Source organism: Aythya ferina (genome assembly GCF_964211825.1).
Source record: "Aythya ferina genome assembly, chromosome: 4".
Taxonomy (NCBI): Eukaryota; Metazoa; Chordata; class Aves; order Anseriformes; family Anatidae; genus Aythya; species Aythya ferina.
In genome coordinates this window covers 29,272,911-29,297,957 of record NC_140300.1, presented here as the reverse complement: position 1 = coordinate 29,297,957, position 25,047 = coordinate 29,272,911, and the positions used below count along the sequence as shown (strand labels likewise).

The window sequence follows — 25,047 nt, the reverse complement described above, 5'->3', positions numbered from 1 at the left end:
CACTGAATACTGTACAGGTAGAATGTAGAAGTACAGATAACAGAATTGAAAGTTGATTCTCCCAGTTAAATAAACCTCTCTGTCAGTTTAGATTAATAATTTTCAATAAGAAATTTCATATATGCTTGGAATGGAGCTTCTGCATGTTGGAGTTTAAGAACAAACTTTCAGAATTGGATACAGGATGATCACCAACTACCTCTTTCCTACATACGGCCCAGATTCCAGGGGTGCTGAATATCCCCTATATATCTAATCTGGAAGCAACTGAGTTTGCTTCTAAATGCTCAATCTCCTCCAAAAATTTCCAGCAAATGAGGTAAACCTCAGGTTTAGAGGTTCAGATGTGAGGATGTTGCAGATGAGGTGTGGAGCTGAGCATGACCCATACTGGCTCTGCAATACACCTGCATGGGCATTTTCACACTGTGCTTCTAAAATGGGAGCTTGAAGATGCAGCAGGACCAGCCCCTGAGCTGTGCTCAGGGAGCAGCTGGACCCAGCGATGCAGGGAATATTGCCACTGCTCTGAAGTAAGGTTCAGACACAGTGGAATAGTATTTCAAAAGTGTCTAATGCATGCTTCTTTGACCACATTGTTTTTTTTTCAAAAGGCAGTGGGGAATGCACGGATTTGCCTCTGGCACTTGGAAGAGACCTGGGAAGGGTAAAGCATAAGGATCCCAAGCTATCAGGAAGACAAAAATGATTGTTCTACAGGCAACACTCCAGTAAATAAATCCATAATACATTACCATGCACTAATTACTCCTGGGCAGCCACATCTAAAAATAGTCAGTATCATTAGGACTTTCTACTGAAAAATAAATAAATCCATCTACCAAAATCCATCCAATCCAAAATTCCATCCAAAACCCATCTACTTACACAACATAGCTTGGAAATGTTATATTTTAGATACAAACTTGACTTGTATCCTCCTCCTATCTACATTATTTGACACACCATTGAGTATATATTCTCATGTCAGTGAATGAGCAGAGCAAATATGACAGTTGACCAGATGTGCACTGGGATTTTATTAATCTTATCAAGTATTATTTATCTTAGCTACCCAGGCTTATCAAAAAGATATATGTATCTCAAATATTTGATATTTTGTAACCTTTACAGAATACTGCTACTCTCACTAATCCCTCTGACTCTTATGTATAAATAACCAGCAAAGACCTGCAGCAAAGGAAATTAAGATAAAGTATTTGTGAGAGCTAACGTGCAAAACTTAACCTGCACCTGAGACGCAAATTAAATTGTTTTCAAAACAAAAGTCCAAATTATCATTCAAAATCCATTCTGTCATTTGCTCCAAAATACAAACCACAAGTAAGAGAACATGCAGAGCTTGCTTTGTACATGGCTTTTGCCCACTAACAACTCTACTCCAAACTAAGCAGCATTGAGCACTGGGACAATGTTTGCTCCCAGTTATGCAGCATGCATATACAGTCAAGTGTGTTTTAAAATGTGCCTATGTCTCTATTTATACGGCTTTAAGAACAGGGAGTAGTGTGACATGTTTTAAGCATTCCAAGAGCAAAGCATAAATGTCCTACGAAGAGGCTATTTCTCATAAAAGATGCCCTGATCCTTTCCTTGTCTTATAAAAAAGTTTTATTTTTCAATATAAAAGTATATTTAAAAACACAATTATTTGCTAAAAGCAATATAAAACTTTCTGGTTTTAACTTCATAAAAGTTTAACAAAACATAAATATCGTTTGCCACTTACATTCCTATATACAAGCCTTGCATCAGATAGTTACATAGATAGGAAATGGATGGCACGTGACTACAAGGGATTCAAATTCCACGTCAGATTGCACAATCACAGGAACACAAGGAGCAGCTTAAAATCCTCAGTCATTGAATTCTGTTTTGTTCTTTTTACAGTTATTTTCCTCTTTTCTCTGCAATAATGCACCAGTTTCCATGGTCATAGCAGGAAGAAAGTATCAGAAGCTCAGGCACGTTCTCTTCTATCAGAGAGCACAGCTCCCCTTCCCGAAAAACATGATAATAACGCATGAAGGCTTTTGTATCCAATGCGTCAACAGTTTGGTCCCCAACAGATACTGCTGAATCCAAAGCAGAATCAGTGGAATCAGTTGTTGAAGTTCTTTTGAAAAACTTGCTGGCGTTAGACTTAACAGTATTATCTTTATTACAAATGCAGCTGTTGTCCCTGTCTTCCACTGAACCATTTATAAATGCAGCTTCTTCACTCTTGCTTTGAGCTACGCTTTGGTGTCCTCCATTTAAACTCAAATCCTTCAGTGTATCTGTGGCTGGTGACCACGGTGGCTTTTTGATAGGCGAGCTTTCTACAAACACATCATCATCATCTAAACTTTGTTCTTTCAACAGTGCCCCATGGTGACCTAAATCCAAACTGCAGTGCCGTGAATGCTGGATGGGCATGGTACTGTTTGTCCATTCTTCATTCTTCAGAGGCTTCAGTTTTTCAGTTTGCTTCCTCATGGCTGATTCATCAAGGGATCTGGAGAAAAACCATGACCGGAAAGATCTTCCTAGAGCACTGTAAAATCTGTTTTCTTCTTCCGAAATTTTCATGCAGCAGGCTCTGGATAAGCAATGGTCCGTATTTTGGGAATGTTTCGAATTAGTTTCTGGCTGCAGAGTGGTTTGGTAGCTGCAATCAGAGATGACTAGCTCTGCAGGGTGTATATCTTGGCTTTTCACAGCATGCACAAACTCACCCTTATCTCCAGATTGATTTGATTCTGAAAAATGCCGTGAGCACAAGGCCTTGTTCCAGGGAACAAATACGTCTTGTTTCTCAAAGCGACGATTCTTTTGTTCCATAGCCCAAACATAAACCATCATCTGGCCTCCAGGCATCAATACCCTTGCCATTTCCTTTATTGCTTTGATCCTTCTTTGTTTAGTTGAAAAATGATGGATCACTATGAAAAAGGAAAGACATCATGTATTGAATATTAGTATGGGAATAGCATTTTCTTCTTCAACCTACTCTATGTATTTAATCACTTTAGTTGTCATATCATGATCATCATCCACTGCAAGTCAGCAACAACGCAGAATTTATTGGTACCATGGTACAAGTTTACCCTAGAATGTTCTCTTTTACCTTTACATTCAATGAATAAAAATAGGCAAATCCCAAAGGAGGAAATCAATGTCATCACAATGTAGGGTTTTGAGATAAGTCAGACACAGGTTACTGTTTTTTTGTATAATCCATAAAAGAAAATAACAACTAGCTTTCAGTGGGTTTTCAAAAGAACTAGTGAGATAAATTAGAAATATTTTGCAGTGTATTAATTCTCTAGAAAGGTGTTGCCTTTATACAATGTTTATTTTGGGAAAAAAAAAATGAGAAGAAAGTGTCTTGGCCTAAATTTTCATATCTGAGAATCATAATTTGTATTTTTTCTTTACACTATGGTATGGTATTAAGAAAAAAAAAAAGTCAAAATAAAACTATTGATCACTATAGTTGAATTTTCTTTCCATAATAATTTCCACATTTTCAAATTTCACTGTGATGTGGAATGAAACTATCTTTCAAGATTTCCACACTGTTTACAGCTTCTTACTCCCCTGAAGGAACCAATTTTAACAACCAATGAATAGCTAAATCTCTCTAAACTCTCAAAAATGTTAACCTGGACTGAGATTGGTCATGCTGGTCTCTCTGTCATCAGTACTAGATTTGATTTGAATCAATGATGGACCAATTCCATAATTTGATTCAGATGGACTTGGAACCAGCCCATTCTACACACAAAACATTCCATGTAACCAAATAGCAACATATAATAATTGTATATGTTGTTAGCTGAAGACTTCTCAACTTATTAAGAAAAATTAATTATCTTTATATGTGCTGCTTGACAGCAGCCAATTCTACTTGTTGAAAGATTTTTATTTCAACATTGCAGTTATGAAAGACTGTTCAGCTAGCCTTGACTTTATTCTAAACAATGATAAGTTACCAACGGGAAAAAAATGTAGCTTTTTTACCACAGGACAGGAAAAAACTTTCTTGGCAGTTGATATTAACTAGGTCCTCAGAAGCATCTTAGAACACAAGACAGAAAACTCTGGGAAGAGTTCCCGTATCTGTATGGTTAATGTTTCTTTCCAGCTCCTCCCAACTCTTGTCAATATTTTCTTGATCTTTGGAAGAAACAGCCAACCAACAAACCAAAATAAACCTACCACAAAACAAAACAAAACAAAAACTATTTCCATTTCTTAAACAAGATGGGGAGAAAGGAACTGATACTTTCTCTCACAATGGAGGCAGGCTGTATGCCACCACTGAGCCTCCTGTAAACTGGGGTCAAAACTGACAGCATAAGCATTTGAGCTTATTTCACCAGAAGGAAGTGCTAACCAACCAAGAGATTCTGTGCAAATTCTATTTAAACAGTTCATTTAATGGATGAAATATTCTTCATGGTTAAAGTTACTTAGTCATTCTGGTGCTTCTACAGAAATATAAATCCTATAAACAGGAATATACCAGCAAAGCCACGAAGAGCGTTTGACTCTGCACACAAATATTTGCCATGCAAAAAAAAACAACTTCATTTAAAACTAGATGGAGACAGATATACCATGTCTCTGTTCAAGAGGGATTAAAATCCATTATTGTTAAATGCACAAAAATACCACACCATCTTTTGATCTTATCATAGGACCACAGAATGGTTTGGGTTGGAAGCGACCTTAAAGATCATCCAGTTCCAACGCCCCTGCCATGGGAAGGGATGCCACCCACATGATCAAGTTGCCCAGGGCCTCATCTAACCTGATCTTGAACACTGACAGGGATTGGGCATCCACAGCTTCTCTGGGAATCTGTGTCAGTGCCTCACCACCCTCTGAATGAAGAATTATTTGACCGAACAAAAAGTTGCTTTCTTTTTTTTTTTTATAAGTCCCCTTTAAGTACCGAAAATCTGCAAGCTGCAATGACATCTCCCCAGAGCCTTCTCTTCTCCAGGCCGAACATCCCCAGCTCTCTCAGCCTTTCTTCATAGTAGAGGTGCTTCAGCCGTCTGACCATCCTTGTAGCTCTTGCTGGGGGCACCAGAGCTGAATGGAGATCACCAGCTGGGGCCTCAGAAGGGCAGAGCAGAGGGGGACATCACCTCCCTCAACCTGCTGGCCACTCCTCTGTTGATGCAGCCCAGGATGCAGTTGGCCTTCTGGGCTGCACATGTGCACTGCTGGCTCATGTCAGGCCTTTTATTGGTACAAATATTAGATAAGTAGGCTATCCTTGAAAGTCAGCTGATCTAATAGAACTGAAATCATGCTACAGGACCTAATATATGGATAGAGTTCACTGGTTAACTAATTAATACAAAAGCAATTTTATATAAATACCGCTTGCATATTAGCCACTCTTTTCTCCCTTTAAAATTTTGTTCATATGTGAAAAAGAGATTTTAAAATACATTTTGGTCATAGATTGAGTAGTTTGTTGATTGCTACCAGTAATAATTTTCATGTTTTATATTTTTGCTGATACAGTCAAACAGTCTGAAAGGAGTTTAAGCAAGAACTGAATTTAAAATGTAGACTGTAACTGAGTAGTTTAACTATTCTTCTTCATCTATTCTTTTCCAGTTTTTACTTCTCAAATTATGAGCAATTCTTTTCAACGAGATAGGTCAGAGGAGTCAAGATGCTGAGATTCTTCACTCAGAAAACAGGCACTTGAACACTTCTAAATTCTCATTGCATGTCTACTCTAAGAGAAATTTGCGTTCTTAATACATAATAGTTGACATAAGTTTCGAGCTCTTCTGTAGAGAAAGCCAGTTTTCTCCCTTTCAATGCTTTTGCTGGTCAAAACAGATCCTAAGGAGGAACCCAAAGTTTATCTTGACCATGCAATGTGTTTAAACTACCAGCAGCCATGTTTATACTAGTTGTTACTTGTTTAAAATGCATGCTGGAAGGAAATCTTTTATTCACAGGGTGAACAAGACCACATATAAACAAACAAATGATCCACATACTTCCCTGGTCAAAAGCACATCTGTGCAATGGACCTATTTTTTTTTAATTTTACTACATTCATTTCAGCTATATGTGCTGCAATTCTCAGACAATTATTTCAAAACAAACTTAATTGAAATGAAGATACATGGAGAAAAAAAATAAAAGATAACCAATTTGGATTTGCTGTGGGACAGAATGTATTCATGTGGTCTTACCTCCAATGGAAATGACTGCATTGAAGCACTGGTCCCTAAAGGGAAGGTTAAGGTTGTCACATACCAGAACTTCATCGCCTCTCTTCCTTGCAATTTCTACCAGTGGTCCACAGTAATCACAGCCGAGAGTATACACCTGACTGTTGACACTGAGATACTTTCCAGTTCCACAACCTAAATAAAAGAATATTCTTTACTAGATTTGAAGTCACATGTTTCACACACTAGTTATTCCCCTCAAAGCACCGAAAACAATGAGGATTAGGTCGGGGGGTGGGTTGTCTTTCCTAGTTCTAAGGCTTCCTGGGAAACAAAATGTGTGTTTGCTCCTACTAGCCTAACTCCTGAAGGACTCATTTGGACTGCTATTATATGTTCACAGCATTAGGAATGTAACAGTACCAATATCACCAGTAAAAATACTCATTGCACAGCCCTGTGCAACACCAGGTTATGTGCATTTCTCTGGGGAAGAAAGGTAAGTGCAGGTGACAGGAGGAAGGAGTGGTTCTCCGTAGCCACTATGGCACAGCTCAGAGCCATGCTCAGTATCAAGCACCATACTGAGCCGTTATATAGCCTGGTAACCTGTTTCAAACAATGAGTAAAAATGAGCACCTGATAAAGAGTAAGGATGGTGTAAGTTTGATGACCCTTTTCCTCAATGTCCTTACAGCTTCCATCTACTTTCTGTTCAGAGGATTTCCTGTAGCTAGTGTGCTTTGTCTTTTTAGTGACTTCCAATAGATCTCTCTTTCAATTCCTCCCCAGCCTCTGCTAAATCCCACACAGTACCTCTCCAGCACATCCCCACTTCCAGGGAGAAGGACTAGAGAAGGGGATGCATTGGCCCAGACCCAGGTCTCTGCACTGAAGCCATCATAAGCTATGTTAACAACCCCACCAAGATCTCCAGCCAGCAAGGTCTCTGTGACTGCATAACAGAGGAAAGGATTTGTCTCCAAGAAATCCTAAACCACAGCTGTCACTGACACAAGGCAGAGAGGAAAATTTTAACTTGAGATACAGATTTGAAAATAACTGATTCATAAAACTCCTGCCATGTTGCAGGCACTTTCTATCTTTGTTCTGACGCATTGTAACACATGTAAATGTAATGAACAGTCCCAGCATGTATTCTACCTAAAAGTATGTCTACTAAGGGCCTGTGCTATACTAAATTGAAATCTTTCAGAGTGTTCTTCAATACTGTATGCATAACAGGCACTTTTCAAAATTAGATTAGGAAACATTCGCTGCAGTTATGGGTCAGTAGTGAAGAATAATTTCTGAAAGTTGACAGCCAAGCAACTGGGTAGCAGCTTGGCAAAGAGAGCCATCTCAGTATTGGTAATTCAATTTAAAGGCCTGGAGTTATCTTTAGAAACATCACTGCTTCTTGCAGCACTGCTGCTGTCGTTGATGTTAATGTGCACCATTATCTAGAGAGACAGCACAGGAACTGCTGGAGAACAGCACAACACTTCCATGTTGAAAAAAGAGCATCTTTCTAAAGCAAAAATCAAGCATTATGCTTTGAAGTGACACTTAAGAGAAATTGAAAAAATTATTATTAATACAGATCAAGGAATATATGCAATAAAACATGAAGCCCTACATGTTGGGTAGAAAGTTTAAGCTTTAAAATTAGGATAAAGTATTATCAGTTAGTAAAAGGAACACATTTAGTCAAATGTATATTAATTTAGAAGATTCAGTTGCTTAATACATGTGTTTTGGTGGAGTGCTTTGTAATAACAGTGAGTTTTCTGAAGTACGTGGTCTGCTCTGGAATGAAGCCAAATAACAGTATATATATGTATTCAATACAAGCCAAATAACACTCTTGGTACTCTAAAAATCTACATTTGCAGGAGATCCACTTTTAAATGAGTCATCAGGAGGGTGGGTTCCTTCATGAAGCTATAAACAACCATCACACTATTGCCCTTTATTCTCATGAATTAACAATAATAAGGCAATTAGACAAAATGCTATTTTATTCTGCTACTATTATCATGCTTCATGTAAAGCTAGCAAACAAAAATATTTTAATAAAAGGTGGTATTAAACAGAAGAAGAGATTATCAATTGAACATCTCATTTTGAAAAATGTGGTGCCACTAGGCAACCCTCCCATCAAAATGCTTACTGAAAATAAATACTGCAGTCAGATTCCTGTAGGTCTTATTAAACCCCATAAAAGGAGGTACCTTATGTGCCTTGATGGGAATATTTTTACTGGCAACTGTAAGCATTTACCTTCTGTCCAGATGCATCACATGTGTTTAAATTATTTCATCTGAAACAGTAATGGAGTGATCTTTCAGCAACCACTGTGATAACTGCTTTTAAAGCCTCAAAGAACTTCAGCAAAGCTTCAGATGACTTTTATTGAGGTGACAAAAAAATGTTGGCTGAGAAATACCATGTTAAGCTGACTGCTGAATGAGTAGATGCCACAGGACATTTCCTGGGGTAATTTGTGAAAATGGTGCAGAAATATGAAAGATGCATATCCAAAATAATAGGAGTCCAGTGTTTTTCTGAGAACTACTTGGCAACAGCAAAACTGTATATTATCTTTTGATTCTGGTCTGTAAGAACTTCAAAGATGCTTTTCTCTGATAGGATAAGGCAGGAACATAATTCATTTTGTACATCTGTACACCATGCTGTGTGAACACATTTTACTAGTCTAAGTAGTGAGGAGAATGCAATGATGCAAAGGAGCACCCAGTTTGCAATGATGCACTGCTTAGGCCTGAATGCATAATACAAGCACAAAGCAAATACACCAGGACCTGGAAACACCTACAATGCCTGCAAGTGCAACAGAAAATCAAGGTATAAATTGAACATGTAGAGAAGACAAGGCCATAGCAGAAAAATAAGGCTTTGGTGTCCAAACCTCACTCAGGATAATGGGAAGATTCTCATATAATATATATATATATTTTTAGCACCCAACATGTCAGAATATTTCTCTGAAGTTAAAGCCTTAATAGTAAATGTTTTAGAACAAATGAGACACAACAAATTGTGCAGACCAGCAGTACTGAGAGATCTAAAGAAACTGAAATATGAAATAACTGAGCTATTAACGTCTTTTTTTTTTTTTTTTTTCCCAAAAAAAGTGCACCAGGAGAATGACAGACAGCTAAGCCTGTGGGAAAACCGGTAGATTAAAGATTAGCTCAATCTTTAGGTAAAATTGTATTTACTAGCTGCCCGATACATTGTCAAAGAAATAAAATAAACTGCATGTGACATCTAATACTGTTTAAAAACAGTTTTCAAACAATCTCTAGACAAATTTAGAATACTTTTTGCTCTAGAGGATACCTATGATTAATTTATAACTAATAAGGTTTATAGACAATATTTCATGCTACCCCAGGGAATGGCTTACCTATGTCAGCAATGAGACTGCCAGGCTCTTGCTCCAACAGAAAGTTTCTAACACGAGGCCATGCTTTGCTCTGCAGATCATTAAAGTAAGCAGCTGTATTTTCATACACACTATGCACATGCTGCTTTTCTAGCTGGGTAGCCTCATGTTCCATCCTGAAAACATAATGAAGAAAGATTATATACAGCCAGACAGAAAGTGTTGTAGACTACATTTTATAGACATACATAATTCATAACCTTGTAAGCTTACTTTTATAAAATCATTACACCCATCTAATAGGCATCATATTTATAAAATGCTTTTTAATCAAAGAATCTGGTTTTATTTCATGAAAGTCAACAAATATTTTGAATGTATCTCCTGCCTTGAAGAGCATTACATGACTGCATGTACTACTCAATAACATGCATATTCCTAAGGAATTTCACCAATCTAGTAGGAGCTTACCTGGTGCAAGAAAGGGCATGAATGCAGCAGAAACAGAGAATGATTAAGAAAAGGAAGTTAAGAATAGACTTTCCAGTTATGACTATGGTGAATAGGTATGCAAAACACTATTATGCTATTTGAAATATAGCCTGTACCCTGAAACCAAAGTCCCTAAATGAAGACTAAATTATTTTTGGTTTATCTACTCTCTAGATGTAATGAGGTGGTTGTATTTTTCAACAACAACAACAACAACAAAATTAAAATAAAGATCAGGATTTCCCTACCCCCACCTGTCCAACAAACACTATCTTTTTAATTTATAAAATGGGAATTAGTCCCAGTGGTCCATTCTGGCTGTAGCATCTTTGAATCTCTCTCTTCAAAGTATTTGTATTCAACCTTTTCATAATCCCTACTTTCATTATTTTTCTGGCACAATTCAGTCTTCTTTTATGATTAATTAGTTCAGCTTTTACTAGCTCAATATATAGGTATATATACATGTGTGTGTATAAAATTCATTAACAGAATAGTAAATTCCCACTGACATTATCAGTGTCATCCTGAAGGGTCAAAAACCCTGACAGCCTAAACAAGAGACATAGATATTATTGAAATATAGACTTGAAATGATATCACATGCTGTAAGTTATTCAATCAGAGCTTTTCTCAGAATGCCATTTCAAGTTATGTTGTCAAATAGCATGGGTTATTTGCAGTAATTTCAGGTAATTATTTCTTTTTTCTTATTTTACCCTTAGAACAGATTGAGTGTTTCATGCCTGCAGCTATATTTCTTCTCTACCTCAAAATATACTCTATTTTGTTGCCCAGAAATTCTCTACTTGTAAGGAGAAATTCCAAAGACTAACAATGATTTGTTTTCCTTTGTCATCCAGTATGCTCCTTGCTCTATTCTATATTCACATGTGATTACTGTGTGGTTTGGTGTTTCCAAGTGTTTTTATCTTTCCACTTCAAGTTGTTTGTTCAGACTTTGCAGTTAAAAAAAAACAAAAACAAAAATAAAGTGATAGAGAATGTTTTCAGCCATTCATGCTGAATTCCAAATGCTACAGAAATTTCACTTTATGCCAACTACAGAAGTAGCTGTCTGAACTAAGGCTTAATTTAGATATGTTAGATAAACAGAAAAACCATCTTGGACTTGACATAGAAAATAGTAAGAAGTTTCCCATTGATACAACATTATACTATACTTTTCCTAAAATATCTTTATTAAATTCCAATGTGGGCTGGACTTCAGTTTTCTACTGAATCACAAACCCATTAAGTTTTTGCCTTTAATTTTCTCATTCACTGGGACTGGTACTGAGTATCCTGTTATATACTGGACAGGTGAGAGATCCACAACACTGCATTAGAGGTTATTATTTTTAGCTACACAATCACTATCAAGATAACATTATCAAGAATTTGATATATTGACATTATCAAAAATAATGTTATCAAGATAACATTACTAATAAACATTATCAAGATAATCATCTGGTTATAAATTTAGGATAATAGTAGTCTACAAAAATGAAAATGATTTCATTTTTCATTTACCCTTTTATTACAATTTTCATTCCCCATGAGAATGTGTATTTTGCAAGTAATTAAGTCACATGATAAAATTAGACTTGCCAGTTTGACTTTCCAGTCAAAAACCATAACATTGACATGACTTACTTTGCAGCACAGCAGGGAAATGTCCTAGCAATAAACCTCTTCATTTTAATGTTTACAGAAGGCAAGAAATCTGTGGAGTCTGACCTGGCCTGCAGTTGTACAAGTTTCACACAAGCCTGATGTCACTGAAAACATCAGAAACTTAGAACTGAACAGAAACTTTGTAAGCCAAACAAAATACCTCTATTTTTCTTTAAAAACAAAAACAGCAATTACAATTCTTTTGCCTTAAAAAATATCAGACAACATCTCTGTTGCACATAAGTTGTAGAAAATATTCAGTTCATCCAAATTCTGTATTGTGACTTCCAGGATAATGAGAAAGTCTGTTTTACAAAGGAGGTAATGAAAATGTAAGATGCCCAGAAATCCCACTGCTTCAGCATCTGCTCCAGTTCTTGCTTACGTTACCTGGAAGCTGTCCAATTAGCTAGAGAAGAGAAGAAGAGCAGAAGGTAATTACGGGCATACTTTCCTCATGCTCAGTTCTCTCTCCCTCTCTCTGTCTGTGTGTGTGTGTGTGGTAGCTTATGCTCCCATCCAAGGGCTCAGGGCAGTGAGGGCACCATGAATTGGCAGCCAGCTGTTCAGTGACTGCACCAAGTCTTGACAAGTCCCAAAAATGGGGAAGCAGCTTAAGAAACATGAGACTCCTGCAAACAAGCTGTTTGGATAACAAATGAAGAGCAGGATTCCCTTCCCTCTAAATGCTTCCTGGTTCATCTGTTTCTTCATGAGACAACAACAAGCCTTTGTTGTGGATGATCTATGAAGTGAGATAATGGGATGAAAGTTGTAGTCTTATTATTGCTGATCTTGCAGGGAAATGGATCACCACTCCATCACATGAAGCTGTGGCATATTAACAACAATGTTGGAAAGTAAATAGGTTGCAGTCCATTGACTCTTGGAGGTAAAATGAATTCATGTTAGTACCATCATGTTAGTACTCAGCAAGTTTGCTGATGACACCAAGCTGTGTGGTGCAGTTGACACGCAGGAGGGAAGGGATGCCATCCAGAGGGACCTGGACGGGCTGGAGAGGTGGGCCTGTGTGAACCTCATGAGGTTCAACAAGGCCAAGTGCAAAGTCCTGCACTTGGGCCAGGGCAAACCCAAGCACATATACAGCCTGGGAGGAGAATGGATTGAGAGCAACCGTGAGGAGAAGGACCTGGGGGTGCTGGTTGACAACAAGCTCAACATGAGCCAGCAATGTGTGCTTGCAACCCAGAAAGCCAGCTGTATCCTGGGCTGCATTAAAAGAAGCATAGCCAGTAGGGCAAGGCAGGGGATTGTCCCCCTCTACTCTGTTCTTGTGAGGCCCCTCCTGGAGTGCTGCATTCAGTTCTGGGGCTCCCAGCACAAGAAGGGTGTGGACCTGTTGGGTGCAAGTCCAGAAGAGGGTCACGAAGATGATGAAAGGGCTGGAGCACCTCTCCTGTAAAGTCAGGCTGAGGGGCTTGGGGTTGTTCAGCCTGGAAAAGAGAAGGCTCCGGTGAGACCTTATAGCAGCCTTCCAGTGCCTAAAGGGAGCCTACAGGAAAGCTGAAGGACTTTTTACAAGGCCAAGTAGTGACAGGTCAAGGGGTAATGGCTTTAAACTAAAAGAGGGTAGGTTTACATTAGATATAAGGAAGAAATTCTTCACTCAGAGGGTAGTGAGGCCCTGGCACAGGCTGCCCAGAGAAGCTGTGGATGTTCCATTCCTGGATGTGCTCAAGGCCAGGCTGCATGGGGCTTTGGGCAACCTGGTCTAGGGGAAGATGTCCCTGCCCACGGCAGGGGGGTGGAATTAGATTGTCTTTAAGGTCCCTTCCAACCCAGAGCATTCTATGATTCTATGATTCCATGATTCTATTACCATATATTTTTATAGCTACACATCTCACTAAGAGTTCCCTGAGTCCAAGGAAATCTAATTTAATCTTTTGCCATTAACATTTTGAAACCTTTTAGATAATTAACTTTTCAATGGTACTGCTTTAAAAAAAAAAAAAAAAAAAAAAAAACAAACAAACAAAAAAAAAGTCAAGTTGCTTAGACTTTTTCTGTTGCAATTGAAGTAAGAAATGTATTTAACTGTGTGACCTTGAAATGACAACAGCCAAAAATTAATAATCCCAGTTTCCAAAATGTTAAAAAGTCAGCATTCTCACCCTGCACACCCATCCCTCACCCCCCCATGCCATATTTTTTGTCAGTTTTGGAATGATTTGGCCAACTGCACTAAGTACCTCTGTCTAAAGAGGTCAAAACAGTTGCTGGCTATCAGATTCAAGGGGTGCCCTAATGCTGAAAAGCAGGAGGTAGTGTTCAGTGCGAAAAATCTGCCTCTTCCACAGCCTACCCAAAGCTTTCTATACCTTACTTTCTTCCGAATCCCTTGTAGCCCTCCTCATCCACTTCAAGTTTCGCTGAAACCAAAGATTTTCACGTCTTCCTACGTGTACCTTAGCACATATCATGTCAGCACCACTATTTTAATTTGATTCATAATACAGTGAAGTCTTGAACTGGCTAAGCTCAGTTCCTCCTATGACTGCCTCTACTGCCAGGCCAGTTACAATACCCAGAACATGTTCCAAACTTTTTGTCAATGGCCTCTTGGAAGCACCCTGTGATTTTCACAGTAGTCATCAAACCCTGCATCACTCCTATTTCTCTTCAAATCAATTGCTCTTGATTAATTTGAGCCATTGGCTTTTTGTTTCTCTTCTCCCTTGCAACTGCCTGTTTTCTCTAACCCTTTGATGAGCAGCAGGAACTTACTCAATTCAGCTTGAGAGTCAGATAGGCAAGATTTCAGTCTCTTAATGAGGGCTCCTCATAGTTAAATTCTTCACATGCTAACAGGAATTCTCAATGCCATTTTGAATTAGCAGACTTCCTACTTCAAAGATCTACGAAATTCAGCACAGTTGTGTCTCTTCATGTTGCTACAGCAACATAAATCTTGGTTACACATGCATCTTCAGCTACGGATGTAATAATCTAATCACTGGTCTTGAACAGCATAACCACAAGGGCCAGGTCTATGTCCCACAATACCTTGCTCTCCAGCTATAACAAGAGCAGCTATAGAAACATAGAATCATAAAATATCCTGAGCTGGAAGGGACTAACAAGGACCATCAAGTCCAACTCCTGGCTCTACACAGGACCACAAAAAATGAGACCATGTGTCTGAGAGCACTGCCCAAATGCTTCTTGAACTTCAGCACAGCTTGGTGCTGTGACCACTGCCCTGGGGAGCCTGTCCCAGTGCCCGACCACCCTCTGGGTGCAGAACCTTTCCCTAACCCCCAGCCTGACCCTCCCCTGTCCCAGCTCCATGCCGTTCCCTCGGGTCCTGTCGCTGTCCCCAGAGAGCAGAGCTCAGCGCCTGCCCCTCCGCTCCCCTTGTGAGGGAGCTGCAGGCCGCCATGAGGCCTCCCCTCAGCCTGCTCTGCTCAGGACTGAACAAACCAAGGGACCTCAGCCGCTCCTCATACGCCTTGCCCTCTAGACCCTTCAGCATCTTTGTAGCCCTCCTTTGGACACTCTCTAATGGTTTTATATCCTCATACTGTGGCACCCCAAACTGCATACAGTGCTCAAGGCGAGGCCACACCAGAGCAGAGCAGAGCAGGACAATCCCTTCCCTTTCCTGACTGGCAGTGCTAGGCCTGATGCACCCCAAGGTACGGTTGATCCTCCTGGATGCTGGGACACACTGCTGGCTCGTGTTTAACTGCTGTGGACCAAAACCCTCAGACCCCTTTCCAAAACTTGCATAACCGATACTAACAGCTAGGTAAAAAGTGAGCTAGTCCTATTGCCTTCTCTACCCTCACCTACAGAATGGGGATAACATACAGTGAGCAATGTAAAGTCTATACAGTGAACAATACTTCTAGTTTACCTACAGTTTGCTTAAGACCTACCAGTCTTTTCACTAAATCACAGTGACAATACCTGTTCTGACAGTGCTCTATTTCATTAATAAAAGCAACATATAGGAGTATGATTCCAGATACGAATCATTATGTAAAAATCTTTACCAGTAAATAAAGGATAATGAAACAGAGTATTAGGAATCCTGCTGTGAATAGTTAAACTAGCTGCAATTCAAGTTAAGCGAAAGGATACAGTAGGAGTTTTCTTACATAAGGCTAACAAATCTGGCAATTAATTTCACCCATGCATGAACTGGAACAATCCCACAAAAATACACAGCCTGAAATCAGAGCAAGGGGAAGTCCATACAATATATCTAAAACCTTGCTGAACTAAAGCCCTAATTCAGGAGCATTGCTCCAGTAAAATATGGCAAACTCTGAAGTGAAAAACAAAGAGCCAAGCTTACCAAGAGTCACTGCTATTCAAAATGCTCAATGTGAACCTAGAATTTAAAATAACATCATTATTTGAAATAAAGTTACAATTATTATACTTTCTTTTGCTGAAAAGTAGACAGAATCTTGCCTTAATGAAAGATTGAAAGCATACAGGCTGTTCTTTCAGGATCTTGGACTAAAGAAAAGTTTATGGCTCAAGCTCAGGTTACTGAAAATGACAACCTTTCACTATCACATTTGTTTTCTGTCGGTTTTATTCTCCAGTCAAGACTTAGCACTGTTCACTGCACATCTTATTCTTAGATCAGCTATTCATTTAATATTCCCCTTGCACTTTTGCATTCAGGGTCATAATGTACATAGCTGAAAGGTTGCATCATAAGCAGATTTATTTCACTACGTATAAACCCTATTCTGTAGATAGGTTACATTCACTGAAGATGACAATGCACAAATGCGAACCTTTTGCCATTTAAAAACACTGAAAGAAGGAGCAGACTCATGCAAAAATCCCATTACGTGTCTGTTCATCTTTACTACCACAGGAAAATGCATACCCCAGCTCCCAGCCCAGGGGGTGCATTCCTACTGGGATCACAAATCCCTGTTGCTATATTTGCACTGATGTGTATCTTCAGACCTTCCAGGGCACATCAGCACATAAAACATTCCTCAGCTGGGGAGAAAACAGCCCCTCCTAACTAGGGCAATCCAAGCACTGCTTCCAGCTTTTCCACAGCCACAGACCAAGGTAAGGGGAACAGAACATAGGAGAAAGTTAAAGCAGAGGGAAGAGAGGTAATAGAATTACAGCTTCGAAAGTAAAACTTGGAAGCATTTTCACTTCACTGTAATTTTGCAGGAGAGCGTATGATGTTCTGAGCTTGTAGGGTTTTTTACTGATTTTAAAGGTAAATGCAAATTGGCTTACAATCTTTGTTTGTGGATATATCTCAGCCTGGGGTTGGCTATGAAACAAAAGCACACCAGTTCTCTCTCCCATGATAGCAAACACTGTGGACTGAAGAGTATTTTTGCAAACAACCAATACATTAATTTGTATAATACCCACTTAAGTCTATTAATCAGTGTATACATTAATTAACTGTAAAATACATAGGTTGTAAAAGATAGACACCAATGGGATTTTCTAGGCAAATCTATTGCTCCTTAGCCTTTTCATATAGATTCAGCAACAAGAAAGGACCATGAAAACAGTAAATACGTTCATTAAGCATCCCTCTACTAGCAGCGGTTAAACTAACTGCAAATGCTATCCCTTCTTATTTTCTTGAATGACAATAACATAAGATAGAAGAGGTTTCTGCTTTTTTTTCATATCTGACATAGTCTAAAATGTGGCCTACAAAGCTGAATTCGAGCGGCTTTACGTTATGATGTCATACGTGATGAAAATCATGCTAGCCAAAACCTTAAATCTGCTAAGGCCCAACAGTGATAGATGGCCCAACAGCTGATAGACTTCAGTGCATGTGCTATTTGTTAATCTATTTCTTCTTAACACCTGAACATACTGGCACTGCAGATGGAATTAAGAACTGAACAAATACACTGATTTGCATCCTAGTGTTTGCCAAGCCTTTGCCAGACCTCCAGACTCCTTCAAAGACCAACGTAAAGCCACAAAGCCTAACATCCAACCAATTCTTGAAGACAAATTATATGACTTTGTCTTACACAGAATGAAGAAGCATTAAAAAGGATTTTTTTTCCCAGATTTTACTGAAATTGGGAGGTAATATTATGAATGTGGAGGTAGAAGGCAACTTGAATGAAGATCATGAAATAGAGTCCACTAGTCTTACGAGTATAATGAAAGATACAAGCAAAATCATACAAAATGTGGAGATTAATGAAAATTAACGAGTATTGAATAATATACATATAAAAAATAAAAAAGCTAAGGTCTAGAATGAGAAACTAACTGTCACAGAAGACAAAGAGTAATTAGAAGTTCTTTGTACAGACAGTAGAAAAGAAAGGAGGACTTGGAAAGATTTGGTCTACTACTTAGCGGGAAGAAAAATCTAATAAGGGATGCCAAGAAGGCCAAAGTATTCAGTATCCTTTATTCCCCTTCATCTTCATTTTCCAGGTCAATTATTGCCAATAAACTAATACTGTTCACAACAGTGACAAAGGGAAAAGAACTTAGGTTTGAATGGGAACAGAATGGGTTTGAGCTTCTAAAAGAAGTTTGGGGTTTTGAAAACTGGGTTTTGAAAACAACTAGCCTAATAAACAGTACTTAAGGAATTGGTTGCACCAATCTCAGATTAGCCAGTCTTGGAGCAGGTGCAAGTCCCTGGTTTCATGACATTCTCATAAACAAATTAGGCACAGTTGGTTTAGACTAAATTGCGGTATACCTTGATACTGGTTGGAAGAGAGTATTTGGAGTGTAGTTACCAACAATTCAGTATTACACTGGAAGGATACCCTAAGCAAATCTGTTCAGGAGTGTGTTTTGAATACTGCTCAGTAATTTCTTTACATGGTAGATTAGAGAGTAGCATCCCATCTGCAGATGAACCAAACTGACTGGGGTTCAAATGGATTGGATGACAGTACTAGATAGAATTTAAGTGTTTTGACAGACTGAGAAAGATGAAAGCAAAGTATTCCATTTAGATAAGAATAATCAACTGTAAAAGCAAAGGCTAAGGGAGGCAGGAGGGAAAGACTGGCAGCAGTTCTACAGAAGTGGATCTAGGCATTATGACATTTCACAGAATTAACACCATGCATGCGATAGTGTTATGGTGTTTTCTGCAACATACTGTTGAAAAAAGAAAAAAAAAAAGAAAGAAAAAAAAAAAGAATACTAGCACACAGAACACGCAGAAATAGGGCAGATACTTGCAAGTTACATAAAATAATCCTTCTACTACTTTTAGCACTGCTGATGTATCACTTTGAGTATTATGTTCAATTTTGAGCAAGAACGATTTGGAATCACTGGAAATACTGCAGAAGAGAACAAGGATCAGAGATCATTGTAAATCCCTAGGAGATCAGAAATCAATTAAACCTCTGGGGAAGACAGTTGCTTTAAATTGTTTGTCCAGAACAAAAGAGAACAAGGGAGGACATAAAACCATTTTCTCATACAAGAAGGACTGTTTCAAAGAGGGAAAGGAATAATCTGTTTTTCACAACAAAGGGTAGATGAAATATAGTGGGCTTAAGTTACAGCAAGGAAAATATGGGTAAGATTTTAAAACAATGAAAAGGATTGAAACTCACTGGAAATGATTCTGAATTGGGTGGGCCATGGTGCCTCCATCAATGAGGTCTTAAAAACATAAGTTAGTAAAGGACCTATCAGGAAATACATTGATATAATAGATGTAGCTTTGGGGGAGAGATGCAATGCCCCAACATCTAGCTTTGTGACTGTGTGTCTACGATTACTGATATTTGCAAGTATACAACTTGAATTTTTCAAATTATAAGCAAGATTTCAGTTAACTGCTGTAGAAAAACAAATATGAAAGGCATAAAACATCACAATGTTTATTACTCTTTAACACAGGGGTTGTTTTCGCAACTAAATTAGTAGAGATATTAAACTAATTTCCTCTTGAGTTACAGTTGGTTTGTTTGTTTCCTAAGAGCTCTGCATCAGTATCTCACTCCCCCGGTCATGCTACACCACTTACAAGCTTTAAATATAGCTATTTTCTCTTCCTGGTCACTGTATCTCTCAAATACTTGTAAACAGTTATCTTGCCTTCTCTCCCTTATTTACCAGGAGTTAGCCAGGCATTAAATATTTAATACTTTTCCTGATGAATCAATCTAGGTGGTCTTTTCTGAGTATTGTTGTTGTTCTCTGTATCCTATCCATATGTCTCCATTCTTCATGCCAAACTATATTCACAGAAATATTTGATTTCCTCATGTCATCCTACAATTCTGGAATTATAGCCTTCTAAATTCCTTCTGTTTCCGCACACTCTACGTTTGCATTTAGAGTAGTATTTCCAGATGGATTAGTTTTAATTTATGCAGTATAATTCTCCTTTTCTTCCTGTCCATAATGTTCATCACTGTTGGTATTTAAATTGTACTTGGTGCTACACACAAAGCCTCCCAAATTAAAACAATTTACAAACTGATTTGAGACATTCAATTACTTGGAGATACTTGTTCTGCTGAAACCTAGTATCTTAGAGACAGAAGAGCACATTAAGCACATAAGCAGCACATTACCAAATAGGATCGCAAATTAAGGCCATCAATGGTTACCTTTGATCCTAAAATTAAATATAAAATATTGCCTAATTAATTACAGTTATTACAGAACTGCTAAGTGGATTCTCTTGATTTTTTTTTTTAATAAATTACTACTGATTATTGCTCGCTAATTATAACTGACTATATGATTTCGTATCTTAAAATATCCGTATTTGTATTCAGTATTCATTATACTGTCTAAATATAGTTTCTTGAGGCAGAAAAAGCTTTAGGTATTAAGTCAGCCTTAGCTGATGACCATCAGAATGAAACCAAAAACAGCATCACACTTTTGTTATCCTACAATGCTCAAAAATCTGTCTGATTAGTTGTTTTTTCTTTTTTTTTTTTTTTTTCTAATTGTTAGTCATAAGAAGTCATGTACTTATATTTGCTTTCTTGAAAAAGAAAAGGTGTCATTTATGAGTTTAAGGCTAGCACTCCAAGATAAAAGAGTACCTTAAGTACAATCTAATAGTATTTGGGTGCTTATGTAGTGGACAAAGACATCTGAAGATAGAACATTAATCCTATCAGGACTCAGAGGTAGGCCCACAGGAAGAAAATTTGTGTTCTGTTGTTACTATAAGGTCAAGGTGTAACCCCCCATAAGGTGTCTGGCCAATGTCACAGACACAGGTTCTTCTAGTAAAAGCTGTAGGAGACTGGGAAATGTGAAGGCTTAGCATCCCAGCATGCAAAATCCCTAGATGAGATCCTTCATTTCCATAAATCACCAGAGTTTTTCTGGAAGATTGTTCCATTTTAAATCCCTTACAGTATGAGTGATACCTTTTTACATAGCTTTGTAAAGCTATGTAAATTTTTAAGCTTTGTAAAGCTTTGTAAATTTTTAAGCCTCCTATTCTAGTGTTAAAAAAGCATTTACACAAAACAATTTTTTCCTGTTCAGCGTGGAAAGGAAAAACTGTGGTGATCCCTGAGGGAACTGAAATTTCATATACATACTGCTAAAGTTCTCCGTTAGGAAAATATTTGAATACCATTTGTCTTTCTAGATGCAAATGATTTTATTTTTCTTAAAAACATTCTTTTTTTAAATTATTTTATGGTGGAGAAGAAGAGTTAGTATCTACAAAAATCATCATCTGGAACACCACTAGAAATATTTTCTTACAAGAACTTGGGTCCATAAATAATTTACTTTTCTGAAATGATTACATGTAGATCTGAATGTAAAGTCTTCTTCAAAATGAAATATTTTTCAATAGCAAAACACAAACCAGAATGTGCCTTTAGCCCAATTGTGTTATATCAAAACTTTTACAGGAAAACAAATCATGCAGGACTCTAAGTCCATGAATTTTAGTCAATGACATAAAGTTATGACGCAAATATTAATTTTCTTTTTCAATAGACTTCTTTTTTTTCCCCCAGTAATTCAGTTGATATTTCCATCTCCTTTTATGAAGGAACATACATTAAGTTTTATGAAGAACCAGTGTCTCCACTGCTAAGCACTTCTAAACAAAAGGAGTTCATTTTTCATTTTAAAAATGATTGAAAATTATTCCATCAGCATATAAAAGTCAGAAGGACTTTTTCAGTGTCTTAAATCTTTACAAATTAAAGAACCATACAGACCTCCAGCCATGGTTTTCAGCCACGCTGGGTTATTCTGTATCTATCATTACTTATAAACATGTCCATGTAGGTCCTGGTACTGCAAAGACACGGATATCTGCTTAACCTCATGCACTGTAAATCATCTCACTGACCTCAGGTAGCCTGTTAATAATAGCTAAAGGTAGGAATGTGCACGCAGCTTTTTGAAGGACTGAGCCTTACGCTGTTTGTGCCGTCCCATATTCTTCTGGTTCATCCATCCAGAACGGATGGCAGAATACCTGCAAACCAGAATGTTTGCATGGGAAGTGTTTGTCATCTGCCCCTTCACACAGGGCTGATTTCAAACTCCGAACTGACTTTATAAGCTCATTTGTGGATTTACGTTTGTTTTATCTCAGAAAGATGTTGAAAATGAGGAAGAATTATTTGTAGTTTTTTCTTCCCACCCAATTCAGTTTAGCATTATATATATATCCAAAAATATTTTATCCTTTTGAAGGTCTCCTTGCCAGAGGCAATAAACTGCACAGCTGCAGCTACCTACATGTATCTAATTTGCCCAAAGTGCACATCTCCATAAGTTACACAGCAGCAGCACCACTGAAATATCTGTGCAATCCATTGCAAAATCATGATGTGAGAAAGGAAACAGTAACTAAAAATGCACTGCTTCAAAGAGGCGCTCTATAAATAGCATATATGACTGAAATAAATATATCGATGTACTAGACTGAAAATAAATTACAAAAATGAAACCCGATCCCCCCATGGGCTCCATTACGGGGCATTAAAAAGTCCCGAGAGGACCTTTTTGGTTGCTGATGCAGAGACTGCTCCATGTTTTTCCTCTCTCTTTCTCAAGTTTCTGCTCAAAATCATCAACTCCAGAAGCACACATCACCCGAACAACTGTACCAGCAGGGAATGGCATGCTGTGCACTACAACAACGCAGCAGTATTGTTGGAATAATTCTGCTCCTGCTTTCTTTGCACAAGAAAAGGAGCGGATGACCTGACTCCCCGAGCACTGGCTGCTCCCACTGGCATTCGGTGGGGATGAAAATCCCTTTACAAACATTCTTTAAACAGTGAACTCTAAGGGCTCTTCGTGGGTTTACAAAGGCAATGCTTAGGTATTTCCAATATTATGGGAGACAAGAACACGATAAACTATTAAGACGCAGGATTGCTCGAGTTCATTGCTCAGGACTGTTTGCCAATTCACAGCACATACTTCATTTTTAATTAACCAGGCAACCACAGAGAAACTTATTATTTCTGTTGCAAATTCCCTGCACGTCTCCTGAAAACTACCCTTCCCAACTGCTGCTGCCAAATTCAGCGCCAGCAGCCGTGCTAGATCCTAGCACTGCCTGCAAGCCACGGCCCCACTCAATTAAAATGGGGAGGATGGAGGATGAGGGGGGGGTAAGTTAAATCTCGAAATCCTTCCGTCCCGGGGTGGGCCAGCTGCTCGGCGGGCAGCGTTTTCAGAGGACCACCTCAACGCCCCAAAGCTGAGATGCCAGCAATCGGGGCGCTATTTTCTTATTTATTTTAAAATATTTTCTATTATTATGATTGCTTTTTGGTCCCCTCATCCTCCCTTTTTTCCCACCCCGAGGCCAGTCTCTGTGGGGATGGAGGGGGGAGGCTGCCCTCCGTGCTCCGAGCATCCCCCGCCCCCCCCCCCGGCTCCTTACCTGCACCCGCGGGGCGGCGGCGGCTGCATCCCGCCGCGGAGGCGGCGCTTGGCCGGGCCGAGCCGTGCCGGGCCGGGGGGGTTTGGGGGAGCCCCGCTTCTCTCCCCCGGCACGGCCCCGCTCCCCCTTCCCCGCCCTCCCCCGGCATAACAGATATTAACTCTTCTCCTTACGGTCTCATCTCCCAGGCGCCTTCCCGCAGAGGCACGGAGGAGGGGTGGTGCTGATGGAGAGGGAGGTGGGGACGGGGGGGAAGCCGCCCGGGGATAACACGCCATCAGCCCTTGCTGGGGTAAAGGTTAAGCTCGGGGTAACCTTTCCGAGTGCCCTCAAGGTTTTCCCGTCCCGAGAGTCTCTCCCGGCACCGCCGCCTGTTCCAGGAGTTGAAAAATGGCAGGTTGGCTCCATACTTTCAGATATTTAGCCATATCCATCACGCTGGGGCGCAGAACTGCAGCCCCATGCCCAGGATCCCAATGACAGTCCTGTCCTGGGAACTTATAATTTCTGTATAAGAGGTTACAGATAAATACAGAGAGAGGAGCCCAAAAATACTACGAGCCACTCTTACAGGCAGGGAACACGGCACAGCATCACACCAAGTACCGAAGGTACTGAAGTATTATTTTATTTTGACAAGCCACCTGAACCCAAAACCAACACCAACAGTTGAAGAGCGTAAGAAAAAGGTGAGAAAAACTACACTGAAGACATAGGAAGCTAATATTCTATTCAATATACCAAAGCCACAGAGAAACCTTTAAGCTCTTGGTCTCTACTATCAAGATATTCAACAGTCAGGGCAATCAGCTAAATCACAGTTAACCTTCTTAGCTCCTCCAAAGAGCTTTGACTGATTTATAAGGCATGACTGTCCTTTACAAAGATTGTGTTGACTTGCACCCTGTTGTTCCATGCCTGCTAATTTTATCCTGTAATGCGGTGTCAGCTAAACTGACTGGTATGGACAAATTAGGGTCTGCCATTCCCCAGTTTCCTCAGAGACCCTTTTTGCAAGATGCCATCATATTTATTGCATTTCTGTCTTCAGGTACCACAGCTGATTTCAGGAAAAGGCTACATAGTTCAGTACCTCCAGTAAATCCATACCCGAGTTTCCTAAAAATTCCTCAAGTGTGAATACCATCTGGTCCATGTAATGTATTGACATAATTATTGACTGTTTTTTAAACCTCTTCAGTCTGAAAAAAACTGCCTCTTAGAAAAAGATTCTGATGTAGACTTTCCTAAAACTCCTCCATAGTGAATTCATGCAGCCTTTCCCCTCAGGATCTATTCTTTTCTGCGCACTCTTTAAAACCATGATTATCTGCTGGTCCTATAGACTCTGGCAGACTTCCAGCTTCTGATGCATT

The 25,047-nt window shown here is 39.0% G+C and overlaps 1 protein-coding gene across 3 annotated transcripts in view; it reads right to left on the bottom strand.

The window, feature by feature from the left end:
- Positions 1–884: 884 nt before the first annotated feature.
- Positions 885–25,047, bottom strand: part of TRMT9B (tRNA methyltransferase 9B (putative)) — a 117,001-nt gene continuing 92,838 nt past the window's right edge. Inside the window, exons 1-5 of one of the 3 annotated variants that reach the window (XM_084517866.1) lie at positions 23,672–23,703; positions 16,127–16,162; positions 9,649–9,803; positions 6,237–6,410; positions 885–2,945 (exon numbers count right to left, since the gene is read on the bottom strand). In XM_084517866.1, coding sequence (XP_084373992.1) covers positions 1,912–2,945; positions 6,237–6,410; positions 9,649–9,803; positions 16,127–16,162; positions 23,672–23,700 — 1,428 coding nt within the window. In that variant the 5' untranslated portion in view covers positions 23,701–23,703 and the 3' untranslated portion in view covers positions 885–1,911. Of the gene's footprint in view, positions 2,946–6,236; positions 6,411–9,648; positions 9,804–16,126; positions 16,163–23,671; positions 23,763–25,047 lie in introns of those variants that run through there. The other 2 variants (XM_084517867.1, XM_084517868.1) reach the window with 2 other exon arrangements.